Raw genomic sequence first — 16,238 nt, 5'->3', positions numbered from 1 at the left:
TGACTGCCTGCATTATGGCAGAAGTACCCAAATGCATCTGTAAAAGGCTCCAGCCTGTGGTTACAGACTCCAGAGTGGCTGCAGGCATTTCACAGGTGCTGTGGAAGAAAGACTGCAGGGAACTGGAAAGGGGGAAACAAGCAGCTTCAGCAGGAATTACACCAAAAGGCAGCTGCTTGATTTCCCTCTCAACTGCAGAGAAAGGCAACCTTCTGGGCAGCAGCTGTCACTGGACAAGTGATTATCAGAGATCATTTCTCACTTTTACAAATAAATTCTAAATTAAAAGAAAACGTCATTAAGTGTAGCACAATCGTGTTCTTGCTTCTCTTTTTTATTAAAAGAGATAGCAAATGCCTTCCCCAGAGCAAACAGAACGTTTGATTTGCTCATGTGTTTAACACATGCACAATAAGTCATGGAAATGCCACGTCCATTTGGGAAGGATCAGGCTGCACAAGGCACTCACTTCAGAAACTGGAAATTATGGTGCCGTGGCATTCCCAGCTGTTATTTCAGAGAGGAGACAAATGCTGGATGTGCTTTCATAAGAATTCATCCCAAAGGTACTCACAACACAAATGTTATTCTTTCTGCTCTCTGTTGAGGTGGTGATGGTGGGAGCTTTGCAATAGTTCCTATTTTTCACTGAACGTGTTAAGACCGTATCAGTTTAAATAAACTGTTTTTCTTTGCCTTCCCTACCCCTTTGTTACATTACCTTAGAGGATGTTAGAGCCTCCCGTTTCCTGGTGTGAAGTTTTTAGAAAGAAGAATTTATTCACCATGCTCACAACATCAATGTTCAAGTGCTGAGCAGGCTTTCCCTTTCTGTGGTCATTTGATTATTTCCTCAACCAGAGAAATCCCATTCATAAGGTAAGAATATACTCAAGAACAACCTCTGAAAATGCCATTATCTAAAACTGGAGAAGACAATTGCCCTCAAATAAGTAATTTATGAAATAAAATATTCCCCTCCTTTTAAGTAATCACCAAGAGCTCCTGAACTGGTCTGTCAGTAAGTCTTTTCCACCTGGTCAGAACACACTATGAAAAGAAACAACATTTCTCAGACTTCTTGTCTTGTTTGGAGCAATTGCTTTTGTGAAGGTTAACCAGGAAAGAGCCTCTAACAGAAAGGACTTGAAAGGTGCTGACATCTTTCACATGCTTTTAGATTTGGGGATGATTTAATATTTTTGTTTGATTTAAAACATTTTTTTTTAATGTACATAGAGGCATAGGTTACTAAAAGGAACCCTAGAAAGAAGGCTCTTTTTGCTCTAGAAGCTGACACTTCTTACATTCACAATTCCCATTGCAGGAGTAGTCCCCAAACACAAAGAAACATTTTTTTTCCCATCTGTCCCCAGCCTGCAAATTGCCTAGAGGGAATTGCTTCAAAAAGCAAAGTGATAGCTCTGTTTACAGTCAAGAGGAACACAATTTCCCTCAGTGATCACTGAGAACGCCAGCACAGATAACAGAGAGAGACATAAGTCTAGGGTTTATTATTTAACAGAGGATTAATGTTTACCTACACTTCTTTATTTTCACTCTTTTACCAAACCAAGATATTAAATGAGAAGGACCAACAGAAGCAAGGAAAGAAAACCATTGTCCACCAACTGCTGAATAAAACTTCACCATGATGTGTGGAAAAGCCAACTGAAAGCTTTGAAAGAGAAAAACTCTCTGAGCCACAAAGTTCACCTGCGAACTTTCTGTCAGGTCAGGAGTGTTCACATGAGAACTGTGCAGCACTGAAGAGCCCAATGTGTGTCACAGACTTTGAAGCCTTGGCAGAGCTTCCTTGACGTTCAGGGGAAAAGGGATCAAAGACTTTGCAGGCAGAACATCTCTAGCTAATAACAGGCTATGCATGGAGTGACATTGTTAAAACACTTCCCTTTTATATCCCTGAAGGAGTTTTATTGAGTTAAAACGATCCTTGAATAGCCTCTGGGCTGAACTGTAAAACACATTTGAAGAGCGTAAAATCTTTATTTATGCCAGGAATGTTTGAAACTCAAAAGATAAATGTCATTCAGAGAAACAAGCATGTCCTAGGTATTCAGTACATAATGGGGCACAGCTGTAATAACAGTCAGTGAACCAGAGACTCCCTACATCATGTCATTAGCTCACTTTTAATAAGTCTATCTTCTTGTCCTTTTTATAAGGGCCATAGGGAAAGAAAGAAATATATCATCCCCCAAACATCTGTGCCTCTCTCAAATTGTCTCTCTTAGAAGACAGATCTACTTAAGGGACTTGCCTTGGGATAGACATTGTAAAGTGCACACAAAACTCTCTAAATGTGGATTTTATTTAAACAGGGAGCATCACACATCATTTGTGAGCTGCTGAAGACAGTGCAGTGCAGGCTGAGCACATAAATAGCATCAAAGTACCTGCAAATAATCAAATACATACAGTGAAACAAACTTGGGGCTGAACTTATTCCCTTGAAGCCACAGATTTCAGGCAAATAAAATTCTGGTTCTGAGGAGGTTTTAACAAGCCTTCCAAGGAGCCACAGAAATCTCTGCTTAAAATAGGACTGAAAAAATTGACTGGTTCTTTCTCCACTGTAAATATGTTTATCCCTCCAAGCTGAAATTAACACATGGCTTGGAATTTTCAATGGCACAGGGAGATCAAGATAATGCAAATGAGCTATGTCTGCCCTTTCACACTCCTGATGATTCTAATTTCTCTACCTAGGGGTTACTCTTGTTCTCAAGGTTTTTTTGAATAATTTTCATTGTTATTATTTATAATGTAGCTGTGCATGAGGTGCCTCGGTTTGGATGCAGGGGTGGTTACTCTCTAAGCATCCTCTATGAAAAGTCCCTGACAGAGAAAGAAATCAACATTTTACAGGTGCACAGCTGAACTGTGGAGAGGCCAAAAGTCAGGGTTAGGTACTTATAGGCTCTCAGCTGAGAAGCATAATCACTTTCTACAGTTACTAGGACAACACTGATGTTTCTAGCCAAAATTTAGCTCACAAAAAGCCTTCAACGTGTCCTCTGCAGGGATTCCTCTTTATTCCCCAATTTATTTACTTTTGGCACCTATCTGAATCCTACCTGAATTGTGTGGAAGAGCTGTAGTGAGCTGAGGACAGAATTTGAAGAAGTCTCTTGTTACAACGTGTCCCCTTTGTTCCTCTGCTGATGCCAGGATATGTGACAGCACAAAACTCTCTGGAATTGGTTTAGTGCTGGCATTGTCTTATTGTAGCTGAATTTAGTTGCTACCACCTCTTGCAGCTGCACTGTTGGGACCTTGGGTTAAAAGGCCTTAAGTACTTAAGAGCTAAGCTCCATCTGAAGCTGTTACACTGTGCTTTTGGTGATCAAAAGAAAACAATCTGTTTTATTATCAATGCAATAAAGAACTGAGGTACGGGGGAAAAAGCAAAATATTTGGGGATCGGCATGAGTATATTGGGAAAATACAGAAAATGTAATTATTTTCACTAAACTTTAATGCTAAGAATTATTTTGCTGAAACTATGAACACTGAATAATAATCAGAAATAATGGAAGGGGTAAGAATTCAGGAAGATGCACATGGAAAGTTGGGGTTTTGAGACAAAATATTCAGATTGACGTGGAACAGCTGCTCTAGCCAGGAAAATGTCACAAAAAGAGGGTCACAGACTTGACCCCCTTGTTCCCACCCACCCTCTACAGGGTTTTCATTTTGCTCATTGTGCTTGCTCTGCCTCATGGCCCGTCTGGTCTAACCTGGACTTGTGACCCTTCACAGCAACCCAGACCCATTTGGATATGGTACAGGGAAATTAATGTAGAAAAGCTCTCTTGGGACAGCATTCTAGACCTTACAGAGCTAAAAATGTGCTTCTGATATATCCCTTTTGTGATCTGACCAGTCAGGGAATGCAAGACAAATTGCATTTTTGTAATTATACTTTAAGAGACAGCTTACATACATAACTGAAGTCTAATTTTAGGAATTTGCAGAGTTTCTAAGGGAATTTTAACACAGTAAACCAATTGGCATGATCAAGAGATAGCACAATTAAGCCTGTACTAACCCACATCACCTAAATGTACTTACAGAAAAAATGGGCTATGCACGAAAGTAGAAAATAAACAAACTGCTTAAGCTGCCCGTGGGTTGCAATAAACAGAGCTGCTATTGCCAGAAATCCTTTGACTTTGCCAGTACATCCCAGGCACTGTGTGTTCCACAACAAAATCAAAATCCACCTTGCGGTGCAAAGGCAGCGGCTCTGGGCCCTGGGGAAGCACACTGCAAAGCAGGAGGCCTCTGCAGAGAAAGAACTTCCCTGATCCTGGACAGTTCATTTTTTGGACCATCCCCAGGTGATTTCTAACTGCTGTGGTGATGAACAGGCTGAAAGGCAACATCTCTGAGAGAAGAAAGAGAAGAAAAGAGGGCAACTCAACAAGGATGCTCAAATATCCAAAACAATGAACTATAACAGTAACAAATTGAATGGACATAAAATTCAGGTTCCAGAGCTGAATTGGGTAGATTCACCTCTGTCTGCCTACTGCACAGTAAGACAGCCCCAGAGAGCATTTGGAAATGTAGTGACTGGTGTCAGGAAATAACCTGCTCTCACATTTTTATGCCTCCCACTACAGCTGATCTGTGATTTAAGGAGAAAACATACATCCTCTACAGTGAAAAACATTGCAATAACATAGCCCACCAGGAGGATGCCTACTTAGAACAATGTTAACTTGCCAGTGATTTAAGGAAGACAGAAATGGAAGTATTTTGGGGACATGGTGTGGGATGGGAGGACGTGGGAGAAGGCTTACTGAACTCATGCATGTTTTCAGTACCAAGCTTCCTGATGGAGGCTGCATGGAGCACAACGACAGAAATTTCAGCATCTAGTCTCTTCACCGGCAAGCACTGCTCCTAAAAAAAGTTACACCTAACCAAATGCCAGGGAAGAGCCTAGATTTTCTAGATTCTTCACAACTTTCAGATAAATGGAGCCATGTCAAATGAGAAGCAAATGGCAGAACAGTGCAGCGATGACAAAGGCTCTGATCCAACAGTCAGGGCACACTGCCGTGCTCATGCAGGGCCTCAGAGGCTTTAATAAGTCTCCACAGAAGCAGAGCGGTCCTTTTGTACCCCATCAACTGTGACACCGTGATCTAATTCAGTATTCAGCTCCACATCCCCATCATGCTGGCAATAATTCAGAGTTGGTGAGACAACTTGTAAAGGAGAGAAAAAAAAAAGCTGTGTTTTAAACCTCTCTAATTTAATGTTAGCTTTTTATGTGTCTAACATCAAAGCCTTTTTTCACGTCTGTTTAATCAAAATTAATCACTAAGATTACTACAGTAATTTACGTTGGAGATTATTGAAATGAGTGTTTTATTAAAATCTGGTTTTATTAATAAAACACATTCTGGCTAAGGAATCATGTGAGCCTGCTATTAGAGACTATTAACTGGGAACTGGGAGTTAATCATAACAGTCACGCTGCCAGGTTCTTTGACAGAAACACGCACTGGGTTTGCTTCTGCTTTTACTTTTATAGGAGTATTCAACTCAATTAGTTACCCCAGCACAGAGTAAATTCTGCAAGGCAGGGAGAGGAAACAAAGGTACACAAAACTCAGTAGCTTCGAACAAAGGAAGGGTGAGCAGAAAGAGACTCACCAGCCTGATTAGTTGTGATGCTGACAGCAGCAAATTGTCTGGAGAGGGTGCTCAAGTCAGACACCCCGTTGACTGCATCGATCTCGAAGGTGTAGTTGGTGTGTGCCAGAAGGTCCACCACTGTCACCGTGGTGTTGGTGAGCCCGCTCTGCCGCGGCAGGAACCGCACGTTGTCGCTGCAAGGCTCGCACATCTTGGTGTTCCCTCCACATTTCTTGCAAATGATGTTGAAGGTGACATCTTTCCTGCCTCCAGTGTCCAGAGGCCAGCTCCAGTCCAGGATAACAGAGGTCTCGTTGATGTTAGAGATCACATTTCTTGGGGCAGATGGCGGTCCTGTGAAAGGAAACGGGAAATCAGGGGAATGAGATTTTCTCCCTAAGGAGGCTCCAAAATGGGAGTAACAAGGGCACAGAAGTATAAAAGTAAAAAGCATCAATAACCAAACTCTTCTGGTTATTTCCTGTGGAGACTCCTGAAATATTTCACTAGATTACAGACCTAGGCTATCAAGGACCATGTTTTCTTATAAAAAGAGAGTCCCCTCAGGGTGCAGTTCAGGATTGAGGGCTGGAAGTACTGGTAGCAATATAAAAATCCTATTTCTCCTTCTCGAGTCTGACAGGGAACAAGAAGGAGAAAATGAAAACAGACACAAACCCAGCCCACCAATTTTTAGCAGCCTGTCCAACACTCAAGAAGACACGTGAGGCAGTGGATGGCTGACTGCAGTGGGGCATGAGAGGAAGCAAGCAAGCGAGCTGTTGTGGAGGTACAGATGGAGGAGCAAGAATGACAGCCCCGAGCAGAATGATGCTACTCACTGGTGCAAGCCATGGATGGAGGGTCTTTCTCAGAGCGAAAGTAATTCTTTTCACACCTGCAGTTCAGAGATGCATCTTCATAGGTGGAGCTGTGAGGGGGGCATTTGGCACACTTCACATTGCCAGCAGAGGCTTTGTAGAACCCAGCTCGACAGGCTGCAAAGCAACAGGGATAGAGTTTTAAATTCCATGGACATCTTGGTTTTAACATGTGACTACTGCCCTGGAACCTACCCATATGTGGATCACAGTTTGCAGACATTTATGGTCTAAATTTGCGATTTTTTCTCATAATGAGAGCTGACAGAAATAAAACCTCATGGTAGAATGGAGTTCTTGCATCAGCTTGGATTTGCATTTAATTTTGCCTGGAAAACAAAACAGCGTATTGCACCACTAAGAAGAAACATTTTCTATGCTCCATTTTGAGAACTTCACTCCTTTTTCTTCTCTTCTACTTAATTTGCCAAAACATTGGCCCTATCCTGAACAGGAAACTAACTTTATCCTCTCCCTACTGCTAACATTTGCTTACAAGGGCACACTGATTGTAAACTATGCCTCTTCAGTTGATCAGGTGAGGGCTAAGCAAGCCAAAACCAAGAAAATAAACTGAACAGAGAAAGATCTCATCCAATTTTGAATGATCACGACAATGAGTGCCTTCTGATACTATCAGGAACTTGTGTGATGTGTATAAGAAGGATATTTTTTGTATTAATTCAACATAAAAGAAAAGGACCACATTTTAGAACACATTCACCTTTTGCTGCAATTTGGTTCCTCAGCAAACACTGCCCCAACTCCCAAGCACATTAGGAAAACCCCAGGATATTCTCATTACAAATATAATGTTAAAAAGAAGGGTAATACAAAGGAAAACATGCCCTATTTTATGTCTGGAGCCTAGGTTAAGCTTAGATAAAATTGCTTGAGACCTGTCACAGAATTAAATGCTTCTTTGAAGCAAAAGGAATGGCTTCACCAGTCTTGAGATAAGCCTAACCAGGGACACACTTCTCAGTTTTTCTTGTGGACACAAATTGATTCATAAATAGTCTAAAATCTGAGATACTGAACTGCGCAGTCTTTTTGCGTTCATTTGTGCACTGCCAAAATAGCAAAGTCTTTAGATGAGCAGCCTGAGGTGGAACAAAGTCTGAATAAACATTCCAGCATCTCTGTAAGTGATGGAGGAGGGAGGGACTGTTATTGTCCATCACCAAAACCCAAACAAACGCCTGGGCAAGGCAGATTTGTTGGTTAACTCCTGGTGCCAAACACCTGAGTGAAACACTCTGGTGAATAGTGAGAGAACAATTACTCTGCTCTTCTCTGAAACATCTTAATAAGGGAAGGCCTCCTCCCACTGCACTGCACACAGCAGGAGGAGCACAGGTTTCACAGGGAAGTGCCAATCTCAGCCACCCTTCAGCACTTCCCAGCCCTGGCAAACAGAAGCACTAGGCTGCAGCGGCTCCCTCTGACTTCCAGGCTACAGCAAAGCAGCTGGGAAAGACAGCTCCTGCTCCAAGTTCTCTCCTGCAAGCCCTGAGGAGGCAATCCCAAGTCTGAGCCCCTGGGGCAGCGGCCCAGCAGGGAATCTGTTACAGGAGAATTGCCAAAAATGACCTTGTGTGACCAACACTGACCCGCCCGACCTGGCACGGCCTGTCCGCCCTCAGCTGGCATTTCTGGTGATCCCCTGTCCTCAAAGGCTGCCAAGGGTGTTTGGGGATTCCCATTCAACTTGAGGAAATAAGGGAAACCAAAGTCCCTCTTACCCCCTTCCACTTGGAGGAAATGCAGCAGGAAACAACTGGCTTTTTTTGTTTGGCTGTTGATTTTGCAGCCTTTTACAACTCAAATCCCACTCCCTCCCACGTGCTGCCCCATGAGGTACCTTGAGCAGGCCCCTTTGGTGGCCCTCTGGGTGACAGAGGAAATTCCAGTGATTTCCCTGCCTCTGTTCCCAGCCCTAAGACAACAAGCCAGGCAGAAAAGAATGGATGCCAAGACTGTTCTTACCAGCACTAATAACTAAGCAAAGACAGTAAGGAATGAACATCACACTTCATCTGCCTAATTAACACAGAAAACTTGCATCAAAACTTCCCATGGGGACCTGTTTCCAGATATTAAACTCTGATGATTTTGTTTAACCACCTTGAAGAGACACCTTTACCTTTATGGGCAGTCACACATGAGGCAAACACGTATTTATGGTTCTGTACAGTAGAATTTTTTAATAAATCTATATGCTAGTTTAATGTCATGATCAAAAAGAACCCTACCACCACTAATTTAATAAAGCAACAAATGTAACATAAGTAAACAAGCTTGCACAAGAAGTAGGCAGATTCAGAGAGGTGAAGAAGAGAAACTGCTCCATTAATCAATGTCTCTTTCATCCTTCAGGTGAAAACTCATGGACCACATTTAAGAAAAGGTGGTGATGGTCAGAGTGAAGGTGTGAGCCAGCGAGATTCCTGCTGTCCCAATATGCCCTAGCAAGGGCATCCCAATCTCATGTCTTCCCCTCAGGTTGAATTGCACTTTCTGTCGTTGTCTGTCAGACCAATTTAAGATTATTCACAACTACAGCCCCAAGGAAAAAAAAGCATTTACACTTGAAACTGAAGCTCAGAACTGGAGGTGCCAATGAAAAATGTTGTCGATGTACTTACTATAATTATTCCTTTCCTAGTAATTTTTTAATTCTGATATATAAGAGAGAAAATATACAGTTGTTACTTCAAAATGCATTAATTTCTCTGTCAGACAAATTGGATTACATGTACTGATAGAAGAAGGTTTGGCTTTTTTGTGGCAAGTACCATGGCTTTAGTTTCAGTTAGGCTGAAAAAAAACCATATGAATTAGCATATGAAGTCTTCACAGAATCTACTTTTAGCATGGAAACCAGCTGTGAACAGCAGTGGCTTTTTCTCAACAATTTCTTCCAAAAACTAAGAATTTTTTCTTTCCCTCACAATGGGGAACAATGCAGAAGGAAGGAGATGCAATGGCCCAGGAAGAAAAACCTCTTAGAACACTAAAAGTGAGTAAAGGAAACTTTGGAAATTTCCTCATAAATGATATAAAGTGAACAGCAAGACTATCTGGTTTTGCTTTTTTAGGAAGCTCTCCTCAAGCCTGTTGGCCCTGGTGATTCCTGTGATAACTCCCAACTGCAGCATTTCAAAACTGTATTTAGTCTGATTTCCGTCTCTTTTATCTGAGTGTGAGGCCAAGGTGACTTTGTTGAGTCACCTGCTGGTAAGAATTTCAGGACTCTGGTTGTCCTTGTCCTTGAACAAAAATGAACTTCCTTAAGCTATAACTGCTGACAGAAAGCAGGGAAAGTTAATTCAGTGAGAGGAAAACAAATGCATGTAACAATCTGTGGTAGCTACTGATTAAAGAAATGTGACTGTCTTTTCTACAGCAAAGTGAATTTTGCCTCAGCTTGAGTAATCGGCTTGAGATGAAAACATGGTCCTAATTAAGGGTTAAATTATTAATTTAAATTGGAATTAATTTTAAATTAAAACATAAATCTGTTAGTAAATAGGAGCATTTTAGTATTCAGGTCCTGCAGCCCCCTGCATGCAGAGCAATCTCACCAATTCCCAGCTGTAAACACCGAGGAACGACAGGAGCCTGCACTGGTGACGTCCCAGCCCCAGCACTCCCGGCTTGACAGGGCCCATCTCTCTGCACAAGGTCACAGAAACTTCATTTGCAAACTGCCTGGCACTCCCCAGCCCTGCAGGAGCTCTGCTTTTTGTGTTTTGAGGCAAGACTGGAGCACCACAACATGCTGGAAGTGGAACCACATCGGGTGTCCAGCACCCACCAATTGATTGGTCCCTGCCTTTGTTCCTCTGCTCCTCTGCTCCTCATTAGAACAGCCCAGGGGTGAAATGGCACGGTGGCATTAAGCCACAGCATTTAGAAAAGAAGGGAATTCAGTCACAAACCTGTACAGCTCACAGATAACACCTCTTCAGTGTGCATTAACGAGACAGGTGAGAGAAACTCTGGGCATTCCTCCTGTGCCTTGCTGAGAGGACAGGGAAACATTCCCCATGGAAGTGGTCACTCTTAGAGGGGCATTACAAACTATTCCCAATGTCACCTGAGCAGCAGCAGAGGTCCTGAAGCTGGACCTGAGGCCACAGGATGACCTTCAGCTGGGCAGGTATGTTGCGAAGGGAATCACAGAATCAAACAGGTTGGAAAAGACCTCTGAGACCATCAAGTCCAACTTACCACCTAACACTGCAATGCATCTTTCCTTCAAATGCTACTGACTGGCTCACCTCGATGCCCACACACAGCCTGGCATCTTTGAACTGTTCTCCAGCTCCTTTCAAAAGTGTTTACACAGCTCTTTCCTTGTTCACTATGGCACCCCATTCACCAGCAAACAACACTTCATAATGCAGGCTTCCTTCAAAATCCCTCGCAACAATGAAACCACCTTTCGGCAGCTCTCACTGTTTATTAGTACTGAAAAGCCACATAATCTATAGCATTTTATAGGTCTGTGTCATCCTCCCTCTCTCTCCTGAGCCTCTATGTAAGTTCTTGAATACCAACTCAGCCCAAAAAGGCTTCTAAAAATTACAGAGTATTTCTGATTCATATTTCCATTGAACTTCAGGCACACTTTTTGTCGTCAGATCTGAATAAAAAGACACCACTTCAGTGAGCAGCTCTCAAAACTAAATGCTATTGCTGTACATGCAGAGCAGGCTTTCTCTGTGAAAGGCTGTGGTGCTGGGACCTGAGGGAAGAGGCAAATAAGACTGAGAAAGGCTCTAATGAGGGTTAAAAGCTCTTGTTGTGATTGGACCCTGTTGCCACTACTGTAAGAATATCCCCAGAAAGAGGTAAGGATATTGACTTTCTCTCCTTGCCTGTAGGATTCCATTCTGTCTGGGGAAGAAATAAAAACTTACAAATGTTCTTAGTATTTGTATTCTTACATCACCTGTGGGATATGCAGGGGGCAAGGATTCAGTGCAATATGAAAATGAAATGTCTCTAGAAAAATACGCTTTAGAATGAGCACTTTTCATTTTTTACACCTGAAAGCTGCTGCTAGCACAAGAAAAAAAAAAATCAGTAGTATTTAATCTTCCTCATGAGTAAATTTCTGCTTTTTCCTCCCCGCTTCCTATTTTATAGTGATCTGTGACCTTAACATATTTTAATCAGATGCTTTTTAAATTGGCTTTACTCCCAGGTCAAGTCATTCAGCAGAAACAATTCCTGTTCTTTGTTTAATAACTGTTACTGGCAGACATATTAATTATATGTACATAAGAGATAGCGTTGTCCTGAGGGAGTAACACTGCACCTTTCAACCACAGTCTATAATAGCTGCACATTGTGCCTTGCAGGGCTTCTGTATCTCTTTTTGTGCAGTGCATTACAGCCAGGGTTGCTGCCAGCAATGTTGTTTAAAGTGCAGTATCAAAGATAGCGGGTCTAAAACAGCTTTACAGCAAAGAGGCTCTTGCTTGTGGGTGCCTGGTTTCAAAATGTGTGAGGCATTGAGGTTTCTCTGCAGTCAGCTTTGGGTGAAAGAAATTCTACTTCAACAAGTATTTAAATCAGGAATTTAATAAACCCATGTCTATAAGCACTAGCTTTCTCTTTCCCTAAACAAGAGGGTTTCTAAACTCAAAACCTGGACACTCTGAGATATATTATGCTATCATTTTTTCAAACAAAGCAATTTCATGTTTTGTTCTTTTTCAAAAAACTTGATTTAATCCACAGATAGATGAAAAATAACTTGCTAATTCAAGAAGCATTGTAATTTAAAATCTAAAGTAAAGAAATACTAGAGAAAAACCCACCAGAACCAACTTAAACAGGAAAAAGGAAAGGTTGTACAAATAGACGCATAAAGAATTTTAAATGCTCAGTTGGCAAGGATAAAAAGCAAAGAAATGCTTTTTCCCTGAGCTGAACTTACACTATGAACTCCTCAAAGGCGAACCAGACATAGGATTGTGATAGCCTCAGACAGTAAATTTTAAATAAAAATTAATTCAGGCCGAGACTGCCACAAAGGGATAACGATGGCAATGGTCAGGTTTAGTCTTTGCTCAACCTCCCACCTCTATGTCAGAACTCTAAAGAAAAATCAAAACAAGAACAACCAATCCCCCCAGAGTAAAGCAAACAGACCTGGCAGTCTCTGTCCCACAGGCTGCCAGCTCGTGATAAGGTGTTTGCTCTCCAGCCCAATGGAAAAATCAAGACAGTGCCTGGTAATCCTCATGGGCTAGATTTAGCTAATGATTAACAAACCACCTTTCCTAACTTGGGGGTGTTTATGTAGTTTCCCTGTGCCCGAAGCAGGCCAGGTGAGCAGGTTCAGAACAGGAAAGGTACTATAAATAAAGAAGAAGAAATTAATTTCCATGCAGATCCAGAACCCATCTTGCATCTAACGGTAAGACCACGCGGAAGTGCAAGAGGAAGGCCAAGAGGGAACCACCATTTGCCACCCCTCACTATTTCACCCTCACACCTACAACCCAGATGTTATTTCAAAAACCTGGAAACAGGTTAGATTTAGCTGCTAATTTATTTTTTTAACAAAGATAATTATGTTAACCTTCATTGTACTGTCCTTCATGTAGACTACCCAATGTCTGGGGTTTTTTTGCAAATTATTGGTCTCAGTGCATTCTGCTCCTGTCTAAGTAGTTGATGTGAAGCAAAAAAATTAATCTTTCCTTCATTTTACCTTCAAATTTGGTAGGTTTTTAGCCAAATCAATGTACCCTTGGTTTTTATTACACGACAGGAAGACCAGCTGCTCCTGATGTGCCCTCTCTAAGCCGTTCCTCATCTTACAAAGATCTATCATGAACTCATCTTCTCTGTGATGAACAAATACAAACTTTTCAATCAGCTTTTACAGGAATACCTTCTGATCCTTTGATCATACCCATCTCTGTTTCTACACTGTCATTTATCCCGTGGAAAATGCTCTTATTCTTGCCATAACATGTCTGATGAAACCAATTGATTTATATGTTGGACTACATTTTATATCTTGGTCTCTAACACATCTGGGCCTTTGTTTTGGTTTGTTTTGTTTTTTATTTTGAGCAATCCATGGAACATCTCCCCCAGTGTGTCAGTGCACATATTCCAAGTCAAAACAGTTAATTCAGACATATAAAAGGTATAAATTTTCTCTCAGGGGTGGAGGGAAGATGATGATGCATTTACTCAGGCTGAATGTTCTTTTGCAACTTTCCACCTCTGCTAGCACATACAGGAGTCTGCTGCTGTCCCTATGAGAAAATTAATGCAGAATAGGATCCAACTCCAGTGTCACCTCCTAATCAAAATGCTGCCTGGTGGCTTGTGTGATGTTTCAGAGAGCTCAGCCCAGCTCCCTGATGACACAAGTCCACTACTGCAATTTGCATGAATTAGTACTTTTGTTAGGAGTCTCAGCAGAGCTGTCAAATTAATTGGAAAAGAAATTTAACAAACACCTTTTCCCTCAGAGGTGTGCTCTCAGGTCGAGGTTGAGGCACATTGCTCGAGCAGTGAGGGGGAAGCTTGTGTTCCTTACACCCTTGCTGAACTTATTTATTTTGGTAAAACAGAGAGGACTTTGGTTTCTTGGCTGTTAATTTGGTACCTGTCACAAGCAGCCCACTGACATAAAAATTAGACAGCCTATTTTTATGCTGCTCTTGGCTGGGCTAGGATTAATTTTCTTCATAGTAGCTGCTGTGGAGCTGTGTTTTTGATTTGTGCTGAAAACAGTGTTGATAATTCAGCAAAGTTTTTATTTTTTACTGCTGAGTAGCACTTACAAAGTGTCAAGGTCTTTTCTGCCTCTCATCCCACCAGTGAGTGAGCTGGGGGTGCACAAGGAATTGGGAGGGGACACATCTGGGACAGCTGACCCAGTCTGGCCAAAGGGATACTCCATCCCACCTTTCCTGGGGATGGTTGAACACCTGCCTGCTGACAGGGAGTGGGGAATCAACTCCTTGTTTTGTTTTCCTTGTGTGTAGTTTTTGTTTTCCCTATTAAACTTTCTCTCAACTCACAAGCTTTCTCACTTTGCTCCTTTGATTCCCTCCCACATCCCATGAGGGAAGAGGGAGTGAGTGGCTTAGCTGTCAGCTGGGCTTAAATATGGCAGTTTTTTAACACTAAATATACCAGATGCTGATAAAATAAGAACAAAAAGGCCCAGTTAACGGCCAGCGACTAGAATCTATACATTCATTTTTCACAAACCCTCACTACTTTCTCATACCTCAGAGTTAGTTCTTTTCCCCAATTTTAACATATTTTTGAATTCAACCACTGGACGCAAGATATGGCCAGAGGCACATAAAGTTCAGGAAGCAAACACTGGAAATACTTTACTGTCCTCCCTTCTAAAACCCACCCACCCACCCAAAAAAAAAAAAACCCAAAACAAAAAACCCCTACCAAACCCAAAGTTCACATTTTTAAGCATTGACATGAACAGGAGCTGAAAAGCTAAAATTGAAGCTAGAATTGTGTGCCTATGCCTCATTCAGTGCTACTGTCACTGCCAACCACTGACATATCACTTCTTGAATTCACTGAGAACTGGTGCTGGGAAAGGGAAGCTCTTAAGAAGAGAAATGGTGCTGCAATGGCAAGCACTTAAACCCGTAGGAAAAAATCCCTAAGGTTTAAGGCACTGTCATTAAGTCTGGGATCTAATTTAGTGTATCAAAAAATGGCTGTAATTTGTAGCAGTGTACAGGAAACAGCCACTGCTTTGCTAGGGATGCTGTTAATGCCACTTAATGGCTGCATCCATATAAGTATTTTAGCCACACTTCTAAAGCAAAATCCCATTTCTCCCCCTCTTGTCATATGATTCACAGCATAAAGTGTGTCCAGACCACACAAATATATATATTCCAGGTATACTGGAATATGCACGCTTCAAATGTCTCCATGCTGTCAGAATTGCTAAATTTGTTGGATGTTTCCATAAGAACAAAGACGGAAAAAGACCTGGCACTGGAAAAAGGAGGATGATTTTATGTAAAGCCATTAAACATATAAACAGATATTGTCATGTGCAGAGGTTTCAGTGATTGCTAAAGAAGAGCTTTAAACAGACGACCCAAAACATTATGGCTTCATCGTTGTCAGAACATCCTCTTGTCTTCACGTCCTTTTTCACTGACTGTATTTTCATCCCTCCAGCAGAAAGCCTGAGAATTAAACAGTTACAGCCCCTGGAGGCATCTGTGAGCTGACTATCTTCTCACAGCTGAAAAGAAAAGCTTTTGCAAAACTATCTGAACACTCAAGTGCATTTCTACATGGTGTGCTTTAGCTTTTGCCTCTTCTTCCTTGGTATTTTTCCTTTTTTAAAGAAAATTCTTAATCACTTAACATTCATTTTGTATGCATGTATTAAAAATGTCTGGCTTTGCAGGGTAAGCAATTATCCACTGAACAAAAACCCAATTAAATGTAAATTTTAAAAAAATCCCACAGGTCAGCATTTTTATTCACTTGCCTGCTACCTGTGTGAATCCAGGGGGGACAGAACCTCAGCTGTTTGGAAAACAAAGAATCTGATGTATTGCATTTTACAGGGTATTTGCTACAGAATGAAATCCTTCCTTACAATCAGTAACAGAAACAAGAACTCAATATTCTCCAACAGCATTC

General features: G+C 41.6%; 1 protein-coding gene across 6 annotated transcripts in view; it reads right to left on the bottom strand.

Annotated features, from left to right (window-relative positions):
- Positions 1–16,238, bottom strand: part of EPHA3 (EPH receptor A3) — a 186,785-nt gene that overhangs the window by 56,945 nt on the left and 113,602 nt on the right. For all 6 annotated transcript variants that reach the window (XM_032095521.1, XM_032095530.1, XM_032095483.1 and 3 more), the window contains exons 4-5: positions 6,516–6,671; positions 5,692–6,027 (exon numbers count right to left, since the gene is read on the bottom strand). In XM_032095521.1, the coding sequence (XP_031951412.1) occupies positions 5,692–6,027; positions 6,516–6,671 (492 nt within the window). The remainder of the gene's footprint in view (positions 1–5,691; positions 6,028–6,515; positions 6,672–16,238) is intronic.

This window comes from Corvus moneduloides, chromosome 2 (genome assembly GCF_009650955.1).
Source record: "Corvus moneduloides isolate bCorMon1 chromosome 2, bCorMon1.pri, whole genome shotgun sequence".
Classification (NCBI taxonomy): Eukaryota; Metazoa; Chordata; class Aves; order Passeriformes; family Corvidae; genus Corvus; species Corvus moneduloides.
The sequence above is the reverse complement of the archived record's forward strand: the minus strand, read 5'-3'. Positions and strand labels throughout refer to the sequence as shown.